Genomic DNA, 16,871 nt, shown 5'->3' with positions numbered 1-16,871 from the left:
TGTTATCATAAGAACATTGTAAGGCCTTAATGTGTTAATACTGTGTTTGCAAGTGGCCCAAAATGATTAACAATACTGCTTTAAAAGTCAAACCTCAAGAAGATATTTCATTTCAACCTTATAGGTTCTGGGAAGCTAAAATGCACGGTGTGAACCTATCAGTCGTTTGCTGATTTAGCATCCACCTCTTTTTACACAATGGTAATAAAATGTCATTTCGACATGTTATTTCTGACCCCTGTGAACCTCTTCCTCACCGGATGTGGAAGCTCATATTGAGTAATCGGTTACTCTTCCTGACTAAAGCCCAGCAATGCACGCTCTGGTGTATCAGCAGATGACGAGGCGCGCAGACTGTCAGCCACGCACCACTGGTCGGTTTAAAGCCACAGGATTTGGATTAAGTAGCTTGTGAGAGAACCGATGAGCCTTGGGCGCGGGAGGGGAGGGAGCTAAGGGGCTGATTTTTATCTTTTACCGGATCGAGAAGGGGAGGAGGCACGGAGAATGAGTTATTCTTGTAGCAGCACCGAGCCTGTTTGCTGTGCGGCGTATTAGCCAGCGCGCAACTAACGGCTGCGACGCAAGTAAATCGGCTCCTGCGGCGACGACGCCGAGAGCATTAGAAAGCCTCAGCTCCTGCCAGGTTGCGCACCGAACAGCCCTCTTCTGTTGGACATGAAAGTGCAGCAGGGCTGCAACTCATCAAACATGGGGATCCCGGTGACAACTGAAGAAGAATTGCGCAAAAATACCGTAATAACGCCCGACGATGTGCTCGGGCTGCAGAAGATCACCAAGAGTAAGTAACCTTAATTTGCACGGTGGGGAGAGTAGTTAAAGCCTTAGTCTGCATTTAGAGGAGATTAGTGCAACCCGCTTGCTGTTGCGTCCTTGTTCATTGTATTTCTAATAATGTAACATATTCCCCGCGTTCGTTTACGGTTTGTATTGACTGTCTGGAGGAACTAGACACAGATACCATGGACAGCGACACAGAGAGTCTCTGTAGCCTCAAGACTGATCACTTTTAACCGGTGTGTATCACAGTCAATAAGCAGTGTCAGGCTACTATTTGATTTATTTACTGTTTTGATTGGACCTTAGATGGGACAAGTAGCATGTTGAGCTTCCCTGTTACTAATAATACTAGCATGTGTGATTGTAAGTGTTTGCTCTGTGTCTGAGTGTGTGGCAGGCATTGAAAGAGAGAGAAGGTTACTGAACACTTCCTGGTGTGCTTCTCAAATCCAGCTGAAAAATAAATCTGGCTCTTACTTCATCCTCATCTCAAGACACCTGTGGCTCAGAGGTAACAGGTGGGCAGAGATGTGATTCACTGATTATAGCTTGTCACAGACTGTAGTCAGGTGGAACAAATACAGGAGAAGAATACTATCAGCCTTTTTATGGAAACTGTTTCCAGATTATGTCATGGAAACAGGACAGCGGTAAACTGTTAAAGGCCACTATGCCTGGTTTCAAGCAGAGTGAAGTCGGAGGAGTTTAACAAACTTTGAAATTCTATTTCACAAGTATAATATTTTGTAACAATATATGTATTTTGTATTTTTATTTCTAGTGATAAAATATTTTCTGTCAAGATCTTGCTGTTTTGATTCAGGGTAAGATTGGGACTTAAATAGAAATGTGAAACAAATACAGTTTGCAGAGGTGGCGTGAAGTCAAAACTACGGAGGCAGTGGTTCAAAGAAAGAAATGTGATTATTTGAGTCTACTTCATAAGTCTCATGATCAGCATGAAAGTTATTTATTGAGCTTGATATTAGTTTGTCAAATAAATAAAAATTAAAAATCTTAATTACAGGTGTAGTTTTTAGCATACTGGAAACTGTGAATGGGGGTTAATATAATGGACCTTGCCTTTTTTTATCTAATGATATTCTGAGTGTTTCCTTCACTTCTTACCTAAACCACACTTTCAAAAACATAGCAAGAAGAAAATTCACAATAGATCTCGAAAAATGTGTAAATATTTGCAATCTTATTGTCGCTATTATTAGCAGGTTTGAAACCTGCTTTCACTCACAAATTGATTAATTTGTCTTTTAATGAACTGACAACTCAAGACAAAGAAATAATTACGTATTCTTGTTTTCTAAAAGGTACATTTGCATTCACTTTCATTAATTCATATTTATAGCACTGATTGACGGTGAAGTCTAGGGTCAAAACTGAACCCCTCAAACACAAAACCCCCTCAAATTTATACATCAACTCTTTGCTCTCATCTCCTCTCAGACCATCAATTCTGTTTTCATTGGGTATCCCCTGAGCAGAAATGCATTTCAAGGGCTCCATCAGTGCAATTATACCTAAACCAGTCATGATGGTGCAGTAATCTCCGCTCTCCACGGACATCTACGTAATCTGGATTATGTCAGGAGGGCTGGAACGCAGCCTCAGGTAATTAATGACCCTGGAGCTGGTGCGTAAGTGAGTTTGTTTACATTGTGGATGTCGGATTAGACATGCAGTTGTTTTGTTCCCTAGGCCAGGTGCACATTTTAAAAGAAAGATATCATATGTGAAGTATTTTCTCAAAGATACTTGATGGTCAAGAATGGCTTTTGTAACCCCTCAACGACATTTCTCTTAATTTGAATGAAAGCTGGATGATGTTTATAGAAATTCATTTGAATCTGCTTCCATGTTTCCTGTTCAGTGATGAGGGCACAAAAATGTCTCTCCGGCCCAATCATTTTAAACGACAGACCATACCACAGAGAAAAGCATCGTGTGCCGAACAATTCAGGCTATTATTTTCTGCTGCAAGAGAACGAAATTCGCGGTGTGAAAAGAGGGAAGCAGAAGATGCGTCACCCTGCAGTGTAAATTACTTTTACAGTTGTGCTTTTGGGAGGTAAATGCCACCATTTTGGGGCAGCCCAGCTCCAGTCTGTCATGCTGGTTCAGTGCTGATAAGCGAGGCAGAGCGCCTCATTGTCAAACAGGCGGAGAGGAGAAGAAATATAATCCAGGCAGCGGAGAAGCGCCGCTGTGATGGGAAAAATGACACATTATCAGTTTACATGAAGGATGATTTATGATATGCAGGCAGGCAGACAGAAATACCGCTGTTACAGAATAAACGTTACATTTATAGTTGACATCTTGTAACCTCCTCATAACAATAATTACTATAATTGCCGATGGCCGCAGAAGGGTAAAATAGAATTATCCTTTATTACAATCAACATAAATTCTTGAAGAAACCTCCGCTGTTGAACCTATTATTGTTTTATTGTGTTCAGTGCATTTCTGAAATTGTTATTTAGATCTCTGTTGTACCCACTTACCTCTAATCCACCATGTCTAATTGTGTTTCCATGTAAGTGCTCAGGGCAGGATTTCCTGTTGATAAAATATGAAAACATGCCTCTTACTGGAAATGCTCTTTAGTCTTTCAATTTGACTGCAAAAAGTTTTTAAATGTGAACCATGAATTTAAGAGATACACTCTTCAGTTGGATTATAGCAACCTCGGAGCTCCAGATACATTTATTAAAACAATACGCAGGGGTCACAACGTTGGTGAGGACGTGTTGTTACCGGTGACACAGTGAAATAAGATCCAGGAAGTCCAGTTTGAATAACAGATTAATGCGTTTAAAGGTGTACCAAGACTGTACAATGGTTTATAATAGGCTACTCAGACAGGATTGTCCAACTATCATGCTGCCAAAGTTGCACATTAACTTGTCCTGATTGCAGGTAGCAGGAGAAGGAGCCAAACAAGGACAATCTAGGAAATAACGGCTAGAACACTACTTTCTGAGAAAGACACTGCAACAAGGAAAACACAGACTAAATACACAAAGACAGGAAGGTTTAAACCAAGGATCAGAGGAAGCTAATCAGAGCGGGGCAGACAATCAAAACACACCAAGACCGGAAGTAAAACCAAACATGACACATAAGGAGTGAACTTATCAAAATAAAACAGGAAACACTAAAACCAAATGCCAGGATCTTGACATACATTTTTATATACATTGTAGCACTTTAGGACTGTACATTTTGTCCCTCTTCAATGACATTGGAAGTGCATTAGAGTGAAGGCAAAAAAGAAAAATCAATGTCAATCTGACACACTTGAAAAATTGTGAATCTGTCCTTTAATGTGCAGGTTTTGGGGTAGAGAAGACGATACGGTGACGCTTTCATGACAAGCCTGTTCATACCTGTTCTGACTGGACACACAAAGGTTGGATGAAAGGCCTGCTGTTTTAGGCTGATGGTGAACAGTTTGCTTGTCAAAGGCATTCACGGAGTTGCACTCGTACAAATGGAAAGTGTAGTTGTAGTTGTATGTAAAGTGGAAAAAGAGAACTTAGGGGAGAAGTTTGAATCCTGAAGTGGATGTGCTTGTTTGATTTTCAGTTTCAAAAGTGAACTGTTAAAAAAACTCTCAAACCCCATTACGGTTTCTTCGGGGATGTATAGGCTCTACCTCTCTTGATCCTGACTCAAAGAATCAACATTGATGCGTACTTTTGCCCCATCCTAATGATTTAGTCAGCAGAGCCCGGTTCCTTATACACTAATGGGTGATCAATTATTTGGTCTTAATAACTCTGCGACACAGAGCAGTGCTTTATCTACGTTGGGCGGGGGATTCCGCTCTGTGATGTCTGCCAACACAATGGATACAGCTTTAATTAAAATTGATTGGTGCAGCCGGCTCCTAATCTGCCTGGCACAGCTGTCACAAGGTTACTCTTTCATGGTGATCTGACATGGAGAGCGATGGCTTGCTGCATCCACATCAGTAATCAACACAATCTCATGAACTGTCTTTTATTTGTGCTTCCTCTTTCTCTTTGAATCGGGCAGTTGTTGACACACTCGGGATCAAATTAACTCAATATCCGTCCATTTATCACGTTCAAGGTGCATTATGTAAGATTGTCCTTTAGAGTTTTATCGGGTTATTGATCAATACCAATAACTCAGTGATTACTGGCTGGTGCTGATATTTCTGGCTGAAGCTCTGTGTGAAAGTCCTACACTGCTAATTGTGTGCATTTGTGATTTTAATTGACAAAATGTAAAAATATGCACTTAACACCTTCCATATCTATTAAGCTACCTCTATTCCTTCAGGTTTTGGCACTAAATCTCATTAGCACAGACCGACATGCAAAGAAGACCCTCTTTGTACCGATAAGAGGTAAATAATCCTAAAGACCTCGTCACAGAGAGCACCAGCATACATTTCTCCACAGTCCAATGATCCCATGATCATGGACGATATGCCTCTTACATGGCAGAAGTGGATTTTCAATGGCTTGCACATTATAACAACAGCGTGTCAGCCAACAGGATTTACATAAGTACATAATTATGATCCAAGCTTAACATTGTTAAAAAAACGTCTTCTTGTGACCCATCTTCACTGGTTCCATACGAGTTTGAGATCTTTAAAAAGTGGTCTTGTGATCGGTCTCGAGGCCAAGATCGATCTCAAGTACTCCAACACTGACTTTATCTATAGGTGTTAATTTATACATAAATGTACTCTGTACCCAATTATAATATTCATCTCAACACTCTTTTTTGGGTCTTGGTTGTGCACAAAAGAGAGAAATTAGAGCAGCTGATATGCTGTAGTTGCTTCCCTTGACCTGTTGAACAGAAGGGGTGAGAGTGGGCGCTCATTGGACAGGCAGTAATAGCTTGAATCACACATTTACATTTGTTTGCAGGGTGACTTTTGCATGAGATTTCTATAGAAAAAAGCATTTCATTCACAAATATTACAATAATCTACTGTATTTTACTGAATATGCATCGTTGATTGATTGATTTGTATTTATTTTTTTCAAAATAACTCAAATGCAAAATTTTGTTTGGTGAAACACCATCAATGCATTTCTTGTTGTTCGATGCTTTAATGTCAATGAAACTCTTTTATGGGCTTCTTTCTCAGAACATCCTGAGTATAAACTTTTACTGGTGACAAGGCTTTTTCTCTTTTTAGATCATGCCCATAGAGGGAGGAAGACAAATCATTAATCCCCTAAATATAAGTGTGTGTGTTTGTGTGTCTCTGTGCTTGGTGAGAGAGAGGTTACTCTGTAATGAAGTGGTGTCATGTTGATCACCTGAAGATAAGACACTTCTTGTTCGTTTCTGTTTTATTTCAGCATCGTTTTAGAACTGATTTCCGTCCATACTAACATGCCTCAAAACAAAAATCCCATGACTATTCACGTACACTGGGCATGCAGGTGCTGGTATAAATAGGAAGTAGATTGGTTGCTTAGTTAAAGAAAATACAACAGTTATTTTACTATAATATTATAAAACTATACGAGTAACAACAGGTCAGGCTTGATACTTAAGATCTTCCTCTCAAACAGAAAAAAACAAGTTTATTTTTCCAACTTAGTTACAAGGCTGCAGGTCTTGCTCTATCTCTCTCTCACATCGCATTTACTTTAACACTTACAAATCAAAGTTTACAAGATTATGGGTCCATAAATATGGTCAACACTCTTCCCTCACTCGTTTCCATTGTTGTCTGCCAGTGGCTGAATTCTCTGTCCCACTGGAGAGCATTTATGCTTTTGGTCGTTTACAGTTTCTTTGTGAACTTACATTACAGTCATTTAGCAGACGCTTTTATCCAAAGTGACTTAGAATTCACATTTCTACAGTGTAGGCACAGCTACGGGAGGAATTTTGGGGTTAAGTGTCTTGCTCAAGGACACATTGACATGCGACTAGCAGAGCCGGAGCTCGAACCACCGATCCTCTGATTGAAGGACAGCCCTGCTCTCCACTTAGCCACAATTGCTCCGCTTCGCAAACTTCACAATAGTTGTGCAGAACAAAACACTGATGAGAAAAGGAAAGTCCTCCGTTTTGTGTCCGTCGCCCTTTTCAAAGCGGGACTTTAAACGTCCGCTCTATAGTGCTGATAATGCTACTAGACACACAGCTCGCTAATTGCTCCAATAACAGTTGCTTCCTCTGCATGTCGGTAGCAGTAGAATTATAAAATGCTAAATGTATCTGCACAACAGCTGCTAGTTTAGACAACAAGGTCAGCAACGTCTGTGATCCATAATCCATGTAGAATTAACCACTGGTAGTCGAGCGGTAATCAAGGCTGGGTTTTTTTCCCATCCGACGGCTTGACTCCAAAGACCTAATCAAGTAGCGACCGAGGGTGTGTACGTCATCGTTTTCAAAGGTCCCCGGTTTCTCTGTCCACACTACGTCATAACACCAGAGTTTTCAAATTAACACGGCTTCGGTAGCTTTATTCAAACCCCTCCGTTTTTTGGGGTTTAAAACTCCGCAGTAGTGTGGACGCTGGGCGTAAACCATAGAAGATGGAAGCGTAGTAGTGTGGCTGTAGCCTTAGTTACATTTATGCACTGGCTGCACAGTACATACAAACCAATAGTCGGATGATTATAAAACCTACCGGTCCTTGAAGTATTTGAGCCCAAATCTTCCTCAGCAGTGGAAAACTTAAGTTTTCTAGTGATTTTACAAAACCATTTTAACATAATCCCTTGAAGGACAACGTATTAAAATTTGAGGAAATACACTTATTTACTTTACAGAGTCACTGTAACACTAGATGAGAACTCTCTATAGGATTGTATCGATCTTCTAATCTAGTACATTATGTCTAAACCTAAGCGATCGTTTCGCAACGCTAAACATGTAGCATTGTGTGTTTCTGCAAGTGTGATACAAGGCTGATCTGAAACATATTTATAAGATGTATCAGCGTATCCTGTTGTTTGCTGGGTTGCCCATCCCACCCTGACCTTGTTTATACACCAACTTTTATTAAAATATGTTTCTGTTGAACCTGGACATTTGTGTGTCCAACACGACAAAGGATTCTAATTGACTTTAAGAGTTAGATGAGAAGATCTTATCTTTCACGTCTGAGACAGACTGACATATGCCTACCAGCACTTCTCAAGCTCACTAATAAATATGTCTTGTTTATTTGATAATGAGTGAGGTTTAGAGGTGCCAGTAGGCCGATTTTGTTACCTTCAGGCGGAGCCAGGCCAGCTGTTTCGCCCTGTTTGCAGGCTTTATGCTAAGCTAAGCTAACCGTTTCCAGGCCGTAGATTCATATCACCGTACAAACATTAGAGTTGTCTAGAGCTACTCTTCTAACTATCGGCAAGAAAGTGAGTTAGCATATCCCAAAATGTCGAACATTGTTTTTTCTTGTCTTCATGGTTCAGGGAGCCTCAGATCACAATATTTGTCCTCAAAAAACTCTCTCAGATACGTTTTTATTTTTCTGATGCAGGCCGGAGAAAGATAAGAGGAAAGAATCTCATCTGCATTCAGCTGCTCTGAACGCAACCTCTCCACGAACCTCAGCGTTTGCCAGTTTGCCTATAGGTGCTATTAAAGGAGAGACATGTAACGGCCTGCCATGCACAGGTGCACTGTACATCGTGATGTGAACATCAAGGTGTAACACTAATGTCCCTTGCTGCCTTTGGCTTTGGATTATTTCAACATGAAGACAAGTAAACATGCCTGCATTGTTCTTCCTCATGTTCTGGGATTAATTTAACACACAGTCTTTGCATTGATCGGAGACCACAGGGTCAAATGGAAAGAATATGGCATGTGAAGTCAATCCCTGTGCTGAGAGTCTGTAACTCCGGGCTAATCTTGAGGATTAAGGAGCTATAAATGGCAGCTCGCTTGCTCTTTATGAGTGCCACTTTGGTGTCAGACAGGCTCTTTGTATCTGAACACAGGAACACAGCTTGACTCAAGACTTGGTGCTAATTTTACTCTCTTTAGAGGGGCTGCAGCCAGAGGGATCTTTTCAAGACTCTATGTATTTCAGTAGAATGAAAATGATTATGTTTCACAAGAATCTGCTGTCGGTCTTTGGGTCTATGACTAATGCCTAGATGAGATTGGCTGTTAGAAAAAACACTGCAAGGCTAAAAACATTAAACTAAGTACATGGAAATCACGATAAGATGAATGTAGAAAGTCCTGTATGTAATTTTGGTAGATCACCTGTGCTGGGAGTCAATGACGTGTTTCCCCACGGGGACAAGAAAGCGTATTGTAATCCATCATGTTAAATTGCAATTGAAGTCACTGTTCGCACACACCGATCTGCACATACTGATGCCCCCTGTGCTTCAAGCTTGTGAAATCTGGCAAAAGGAGGCCTTCGGGCTATAAGAGGAGGCTTCAGGTATATACCTTCATCGGACGTGACACATTTAATTTGCATACCTCTGATGCCTTACCTAAGATACTCTCCTTTGATTCACTGCTGCACCTTGTTGTTGCGGAGCAGCCAGGTGGATGAGGGGAAGGAAAAAGACGGGCTAATAGAGCTGGCACACTATCAGAAGGAGCGTTGCTAGGTGACGGTGTTGAAGGAAGTGAAGTGGAGCACTTCATGTGTGTGTGCGTGCGTGTGTGCGTGCGTGCGTGCGTGTGTGTGTGTGCGTCGGGGAAAAAAGAGAAGGAAAGAATAAAGAAAGAACTGAAATATGAACATGTAAATCATCAAGATAAGGTGATTCATGCAATAGGGAAATAGCAGTTAACAGATTTTTTTATAGTAATTTTAATAGTTTGGTTGGACTTTGCTTACGCCTTTGTCTTATAGCAAGGAAAGATCCTTCCAACACTAACCTTTCTTATCAGAAGAATAATGACAACACCACTGATAGTTGTATTGGAGTAAATGTGAATGGTTAAAGGAATCGTTCAACATTTTGGGACATACACTTGTTCAATTTCTTGCTGAGAGTTAGACGATAAGATAGATATCACTCTCATGTCTGTACGATGAAAATCCAGTTGGAGCCAAGTGGAAGTGGAAGCTCTGACCAAAAGAAATACAATCTGCCTACCAGCATCTCTAAAGCTCACTAATTAACACGTTATATCTCTTTTGATTAATCCGCACAACAACCAAAGTGTCAAAACAACAATGTGTGGTTCTACCGGGGGTTATGTGCCCAGACATTGTTATTGCTATGAAACAAGGCCCTGGTTCATCAATAAAAAAAAAGACAAACTTCAGCCTGTAACAGAAGCTACCTTCATCAGATACAGTCAAAAAGTTGTATAATTGTATTCCTCAAATCCTCCGTCACCACGTTTCTCTCTCTCTCTCTCCCAATTGTCTGTCTCTCACAAATTGAAAATGACTCTCATCGTTCAGTGTGTGTGTTTTGTGTTCAAAGTTCAACAAGGAAGTAGCTCTGCAAGATATTCAAGAGAACAAACTATTGAATTGCCTTTTCACCCCTCCATAGCTCACACTTTATGATGTTCTCACCGAACAGTGGGCATCTGAAAGTACCTTTTATTACTACTCCTACAAATCTCTGAAAGAACTGTAGTCGGTCGTCATCAGTCAAGCTGCTCCATGAGCGGAGGCTATGAAATCAAAGAGGTGTAGTCTCTGCTACCGTGCTCTGGGTTTGATACGACTGTGGGAGTGACATGGTTATGTGTGATTACTTGTACTGGACTGGGTGAAAGAGACTTCACTGGCTGAGGTATCAGATGAAATGCTCCATCTGTCTTCCTCAGCATGTCTGGCAAGTAGCCACCTCTGATTCACAAAAAACATCTATTGCTAATCTGCCCACAAAGAGAGCTGCTCGGTGAACGCTTTTTTCCTCACTTACTCCAGTCCTTATACTGGACTTGACAATGAGGGTAAAGAAAGAGTTTTTTATACCAATTACTTCAATTGATGTATTGATATAATGTGATTATAGTTTGGGGATGAACATTGGTGCCTTCAGAAGGTTTTTAACCATGTTAATAATAATAGAAAATGATTATTAGTAAGATGGTTATGGTGTGTTTTTTGTCCATTGAGGAAAAACAGACAAATATCTTCAGAAAATTGTGTTATATGTAGTAATTATGTTGCAGCCTTTAAGATCAGATATGGACAGTTATGAGCTTAATTATAATTGTAATTACGAAATCCTACAGCTGTTATTAATACGTTACTAATCCTATTAATTAACCCTTTATTTATCAGATGACAATGTAGACATTGCTTGGGAAAGACCACACGACAAGGTATTCTGTTTTTGTACTGCATGATAACAAGGCTCAGTTCAGTGTCAGCAGTACAGTATTACACACAGACGAACATATCAATATAACATATTACAAAAACAAAGCAGGAATAAGGACTATTTTAACACTGACTGTGCATTAGTATGAAAGTGCTCTATAAATAGTATGTGAAAGTGTTTCCTTGCTGTTCCTTTAGAAAAAGCACAATCGCAGCCTACAAACTGTAGGCTGAAAGTAATATTCTCAGAGCAGATAAGCGTCCCACACCAAATGAACTAGCGGCACCAGAGGGCACTGCATCAAACAGCAGCTCTCTAACCTTTTCACTGTAGTTTGGGAGGCAATATAAAGAGACTTTGCGTTTTTGAGCCAGAGCAGCTTAACATGGAAACATCTTGACCAGTCTTGTGTTGTTCATCGTGGAAACACTCCACTCACATACAGTAAGGTAACATAAAACCAACAGCAGAGACAAGCCCAGTGCATTCTGCAATGCATGTGCAGAGAGATGCAACAGCTTCAAGTGTATATAAACTACACACACACACACACACACACACACACACACACACGTATATATGTGTTTTCTGCACACATGCTTAATAAAAACATCCTTCCCATCAACATGTACACAGCTAACTACCAGTCTATAGTTTTTGCTGATTAGTTCTTGACATGACTAACTGGGGATATTCAAATATTGGGGGGCTGCATGTCAAAGTTAATGTCGTTTTTCAAATCTCGCGAAAGACATGACAATTATGATAATCAAAGAGATGACATAACGTTATTCATTTAGATCATTTTTCACTTTTATAAGTTTATAAAGAATGAAAAAACACAGATATCAGTCAGTATCAGTCATCCCTCCTTCCTCTGTCCTCCTGGATGTTTTATCTCAGTAAGCAGAGAAGTTCACCAAAAAAAAGTAAAAAACGATCTTGGCCGATCTTGCCTGCTGTGCTTGTGTAAACATACTGATGGTGGACGATGAATTAGGTTTCACTTTTGTTTACATTGTCTGTCCTTGTTGCACAGATGTATTGATAAAGTATTGTCTTTTTGCTCGCAAATATTGTATTGCACGTACAGTAACATGCGTAGTTGCAGTCAACTCGACTCGACCTGGTTCACTTCACCACAGCGAGCTATCTGCTTGCGCTTCGTGTGTGTGTTTGTGTCTATGCGTGTGTGTAGTCGGAGGAACTCAGCTTGACAGAGAGAGCAGAGCAAATTCCCGCTGCAGCGTGACAATAAACGACATCAAAACATCACAAAAGTACTAATGAAAACACCAGAAACATCAGAGCTTATCAAAACTCCGGTAATTTAGCACCGGGCCTGTTTAATACCGGGTTTCGGAGCGCATCCCTAGAAAAAGCAAGCGAGCTACCTGCTTAAGCAAAAGGCTTTGTAGATATAAATCGCTTTTTGTAAGCTAAGAAAAACATAAAGATTCTTAGTTCCAGGTGATTATACACTAATTAAAACATAGTTATGAATATTATATTCCATTGCTGCCAATTAATCCCCCTAAATGTTACACACGGTTCCTTTCAACAATAAACTCTAAATAGTCACAGTTTCACAAGAGGGGTATTTTTAGACAAGGTGTCAGGTATGAGGTACTGTACTTGACTATAAATACCTGCAGGCAGGTGGCTAAAGCTTGTTTGACCCATCTGCTCTCTAACCCTCTCAAAACAGTAGAGGATGCAGAGTTTGTGTATGCGCAGACACACGGATGCTTTCATGTGTGTGTATCTTATTCACTTTGACCTCCATTGACCTTAGTAATTTTAAATCTGTTGCATGAAGTCGTCAGTAAGAAAGACCCTTCATCCCTTTTGCAACATATAGACCACTAATTATAACTGTCCTTACCATAACCCTAATAAGATAGTAAGCGTGTGTGTGTGTGTGTGTGTGTGTGTGTAGGTGTGTGTGTGTGTGTGTGTGTGTGTGTGTGTGTGTGTGTGATGTGTCTAGGTGTGTGTGTGGGGGTGTGAGAGAGAGAGATACACTCCCCACTCAACCAGCCGGTCCATGTGATGGTAAAACACAATAAGCCTCTTAGGTCTAATCCTGCCGTGTTGGAAGGGGGGTGTCTCACATGCACACACACACACACACGCGCACACACACACACACACACACACACACACACACACACACACACACACACACACACACACACACACAGTGCAATCATGACCAAATCAATCACCCTACTTAGCTACTTGGGTTTCTTTCTTTCAGTGGCCTTGTGTTCAGTCAAGTTGACGGTCCTGCTGTTCAATGCAAACAAAGACCAGAAAAGTAACAATGACTGTGAATGCAAAAAGAACAGCAGCCTGTTCAGTCAACACTATTATAATAAGGAGGTGTGTGTGTGTTATGTCTTGTGTCTTTTTCATGCTCTATTTGATACTATTGTGATTTCAATCTCCAACAGGCACTCTAAATCAAATGAATCAAACTTACATAAAAGAAAACAGTAACCTCAGGACATAACATACGCTGTAACTACTTTAGAGACATAAAACAAGTAGTACACACATTAACAATGTGTATTGTGGCTCCACAATTCACAACATGTCTGACAGGGTATGTCATGCCTTGGCACAGATCTGATGTGTAAAATCCAAGGTGAGCATCCAAAAACAGTTCAGTAGAATGCATTCAGTAAGCAGCAGGCTTATGACTGGGATCAGTTCAGACTTGCTCGTAACAACAGATATTACTGTATCTTGGCAGAGAACTACAGAGGTGACAATTTCTCATTAATTGACAGCTTGCTGCCTGACATGAAAGGTTTGCCTTCTTTCACAGTGACACCATGAAAAGAGAAGAAATAGATGTTGAGAATAAATGTCTCAAGGGTCTTTTCTCTCTTTTTCAGATTATCTTTGTTCTCCAGAAGAAAACGTCCACATGATCGACTTCACCAGGTTTAAGATCCGGGACATGGAAACAGGGACGGTCTTGTTTGAGATTACTAAACCTCCAACAGGTCAGTTCCGAACAATAGAAACCAAGTAACATATATTATAAAACAGATCCACAAACATCTGAATGCCCCCATTTTGTAATGGGACTTTAAATGTCTCTTGTTTCGCAGAAGGCAAAAAGCAATGTGACCCCAACGCCGGCCGCTTTGTCCGATACCAGTTCACCCCAGCCTTCCTGCAGTTGCGGCAGGTCGGAGCCACGTAAGTTGACAATGAGTGTGTCTTTGAAGGCTGTGAGAGAGCAAGAGACGTGTTTCCGTAAAAGCTGATCAACCCTGCTGCACAGACAGAAGACCCATACCGGCTGTGGGAGGTGTGTGGGCATCAGTGTGGGACGGCAGGCTGACGATGAGAAGTGTGAACATACAGAGCAGCCGAGCCCACCTGCTGAGTCAGGCACCAAATAGCTGTCAGTGCTTCTGAGTTGTGTTCATCAGTCCAACAAACAGACTCATTTTGATAATCTAGGTATATATAAAGAAAAAAGATCAATGTATGTTAGATACTATGTGCTTTGTGAACCATATAACGAAAGAGGTGTTGCGTTATATTTAGCACAGCACCTCAAAAAAAGGTAACATTTTTTGAAAGACAATTCTGTTTACAATTTGGGTTTTATTTTCATAGTCATCTTCCTTCTTTGGCAATCGTGCAAAAACACTCAACCAACTTGTATGTGTATTTTCATGATCCCACGGATATATTCCCACAGACTACCACAGTCCAAGTAGCAGACTTTTTTCATTAGACCAACAAAGAAGAAAAGCACAAAACATTTAATTAAAAGTTGGTTTCGCCCTGACCAATCATCACTCTGGACGGGATGTAGACGTCTGTGAAATCGCCAATAACAACCTGTTTAATTGATGAACTGATTGACTTTGTTGTAATGATGTTCCCATATGTTAGCAATTATTTTTGTAAATATGATGTTATTATAACCGTTAAGGCCAAAACTACATAAATAAGGCCCTATAGTTGAAATAAACTGGAACTAACTAAGGTTACCTGACCTTTGAGCAGTCCCCAGAGTTTCTCATTTGCTTCCAGGTTGGTGAATAAATGTCCTCCCTGTGTTTCTGCAGAGTGGAGTTCACAGTGGGAGACACACCAATCAACAACTTCCGCATGATCGAGAGACACTACTTCCGCGATCAGCTGCTCAAGAGCTTTGACTTCGAGTTCGGCTTCTGCATGCCCAGCAGCAAGAACACATGCGAGCACATCTACGAATTCCCCGCGCTGTCTGAGGAAATCAGTGAGTGTCACACACACACACACATAATGCTGCAACACACACGTGAGAACAAGAGACAAACGCACACACACAGAGGCGTATTCTAAGATCTAACAGGATTTAATCATGTAAAATCCGGAGTGTTGGGTGTTTCTTTTCTCTCTCTCTCTCAGTGCGTGAGATGATCCTGCACCCTTATGAGACGCAGTCTGACAGCTTCTACTTTGTGGACAACAAGCTGGTGATGCACAACAAGGCAGACTATTCCTACAGTGGGGGGCCATAGGAAGACCACCCTCCACCTTTCACTCCTCCCTATAGTCTAGATATTTTACATGACATGTACCACTTCAGGACCAGAAACAGATGAACTGATGGACAATTCACTGGCATTAAACGCTCTTGTCTCCCTTCTGTTAACTGCATTATTTCCCATTCAGGTATTCAGCTGCCAGACCAATAGATTTCTCCCTTTGCCTCTTTGCAGGAACATCGAATTCTGCCAGTTTTATCATCATTTTACATCAATGTGTGTGAGCGAGTGTGTGGGCAGCTAAGTGTCAGTACATACTGTTGATTTCAGTCTGTATATGTGGGTTCCACTTGATCATCAGCAAGACGTCACATTTTGTGTGTTTTTAAAAAATGAAGAGCGAAAGGCGACAGTGAGTCAGAGACACACCATGAGACATACAGAGAAAATAAGTTACCCTAGAAAAGTGTAATAATAATTAATCCATTCAGATGTACATTTATATAGTTTGTATAGGAAGCTCATTACATTTTTACTCCAGAAGTTTCTTAAATTTCTAGTAGCACACATCTGAATGATTCATTCTGTCATCGTTCGTTTGAACGACCAACAGAAATGTGTACTTTGTCAACGTGAATGTGTCATTTGTTGTAAGTTTCCATGTAGTACTTCTAGCCTACTTAAGGAGTATTTTTTAAATAAATAGCCACTTTGAAGTGTCAGAAAACCCATACCAATTTTGATATCCAGTACGTTCCCTGTAGTACTGAACACTGTGTATACTTTAATTATGATGAATGTTTTAAGTATAAAATTAAGAAGTATGTCAAGTTTTGACAGCGGAAATTCCATCACTGCAATAAATATTTTTTCGAAGTCTTGATATCCATTGTTTGTTTGTTTTTTCACAACAGATGAAACTGAAGGAAGAATGTAAACAGAACGGTAAAAATCATGTTGAGCAGATAATAGACAAATAACCAGAATCAGACAAAATAAGTAAATACAACCCAGAGGTAAGGTAAACAGTTATTGTGTTTGTTTATAATTTATCTATGTTGCCAGCCTTGTTTCTCTGACTTTTATTGGTGAGACGGAAAGTTATTCCAAAATGATGATGTAACCTGATTCAATAGTTTAAATCTAAACAGTATCTTCTCAAATACGCTATTACTGATTTTCAGACACAGGTTTGGAAATGTACCATCTTCCAACAATTTAAGAGCAATGATTAAAGATTCCTTCCATACATGTTTTAAGACTGAAAAAAAAAAAA

General features: G+C 40.3%; 1 protein-coding gene across 1 annotated transcript; it reads left to right on the top strand.

Moving 5' to 3' along the window:
• Nucleotides 1–631: 631 nt before the first annotated feature.
• unc119a1 (unc-119 lipid binding chaperone a1) lies at nt 632–16,439 on the top strand. The gene is made up of 5 exons (XM_079166682.1): nt 632–802; nt 13,997–14,107; nt 14,216–14,306; nt 15,191–15,363; nt 15,516–16,439. The coding sequence occupies exons 1-5, from the start codon at nt 679–681 to the stop codon at nt 15,626–15,628; spliced, it is 612 nt and encodes a 203-aa protein (XP_079022808.1). The 5' UTR covers nt 632–678; the 3' UTR covers nt 15,629–16,439.
• The last annotated feature ends 432 nt before the right edge of the window (nt 16,440–16,871 follow it).

The sequence above is a fragment of the Pholis gunnellus genome (genome assembly GCF_910591455.1).
Source record: "Pholis gunnellus genome assembly, chromosome: 9".
NCBI lineage: Eukaryota > Metazoa > Chordata > Actinopteri > Perciformes > Pholidae > Pholis > Pholis gunnellus.
Note: the sequence above shows the minus strand (reverse complement) of the source record. Positions and strands in the feature narration are given on the sequence as shown.

Bases quoted from the DNA above. Each gene is read 5' to 3' on its own strand.
- unc119a1 (XM_079166682.1), top strand. From the start codon at position 679: ATGAAAGTGCAGCAGGGCTGCAACTCATCAAACATGGGGATCCCGGTG. The intron at 803-13,996 runs GTAAGTAACCTT...TCTCTTTTTCAG, and splicing joins GCTGCAGAAGATCACCAAGA to ATTATCTTTGTTCTCCAGAA. The intron at 14,108-14,215 runs GTCAGTTCCGAA...CTTGTTTCGCAG, and splicing joins GATTACTAAACCTCCAACAG to AAGGCAAAAAGCAATGTGAC.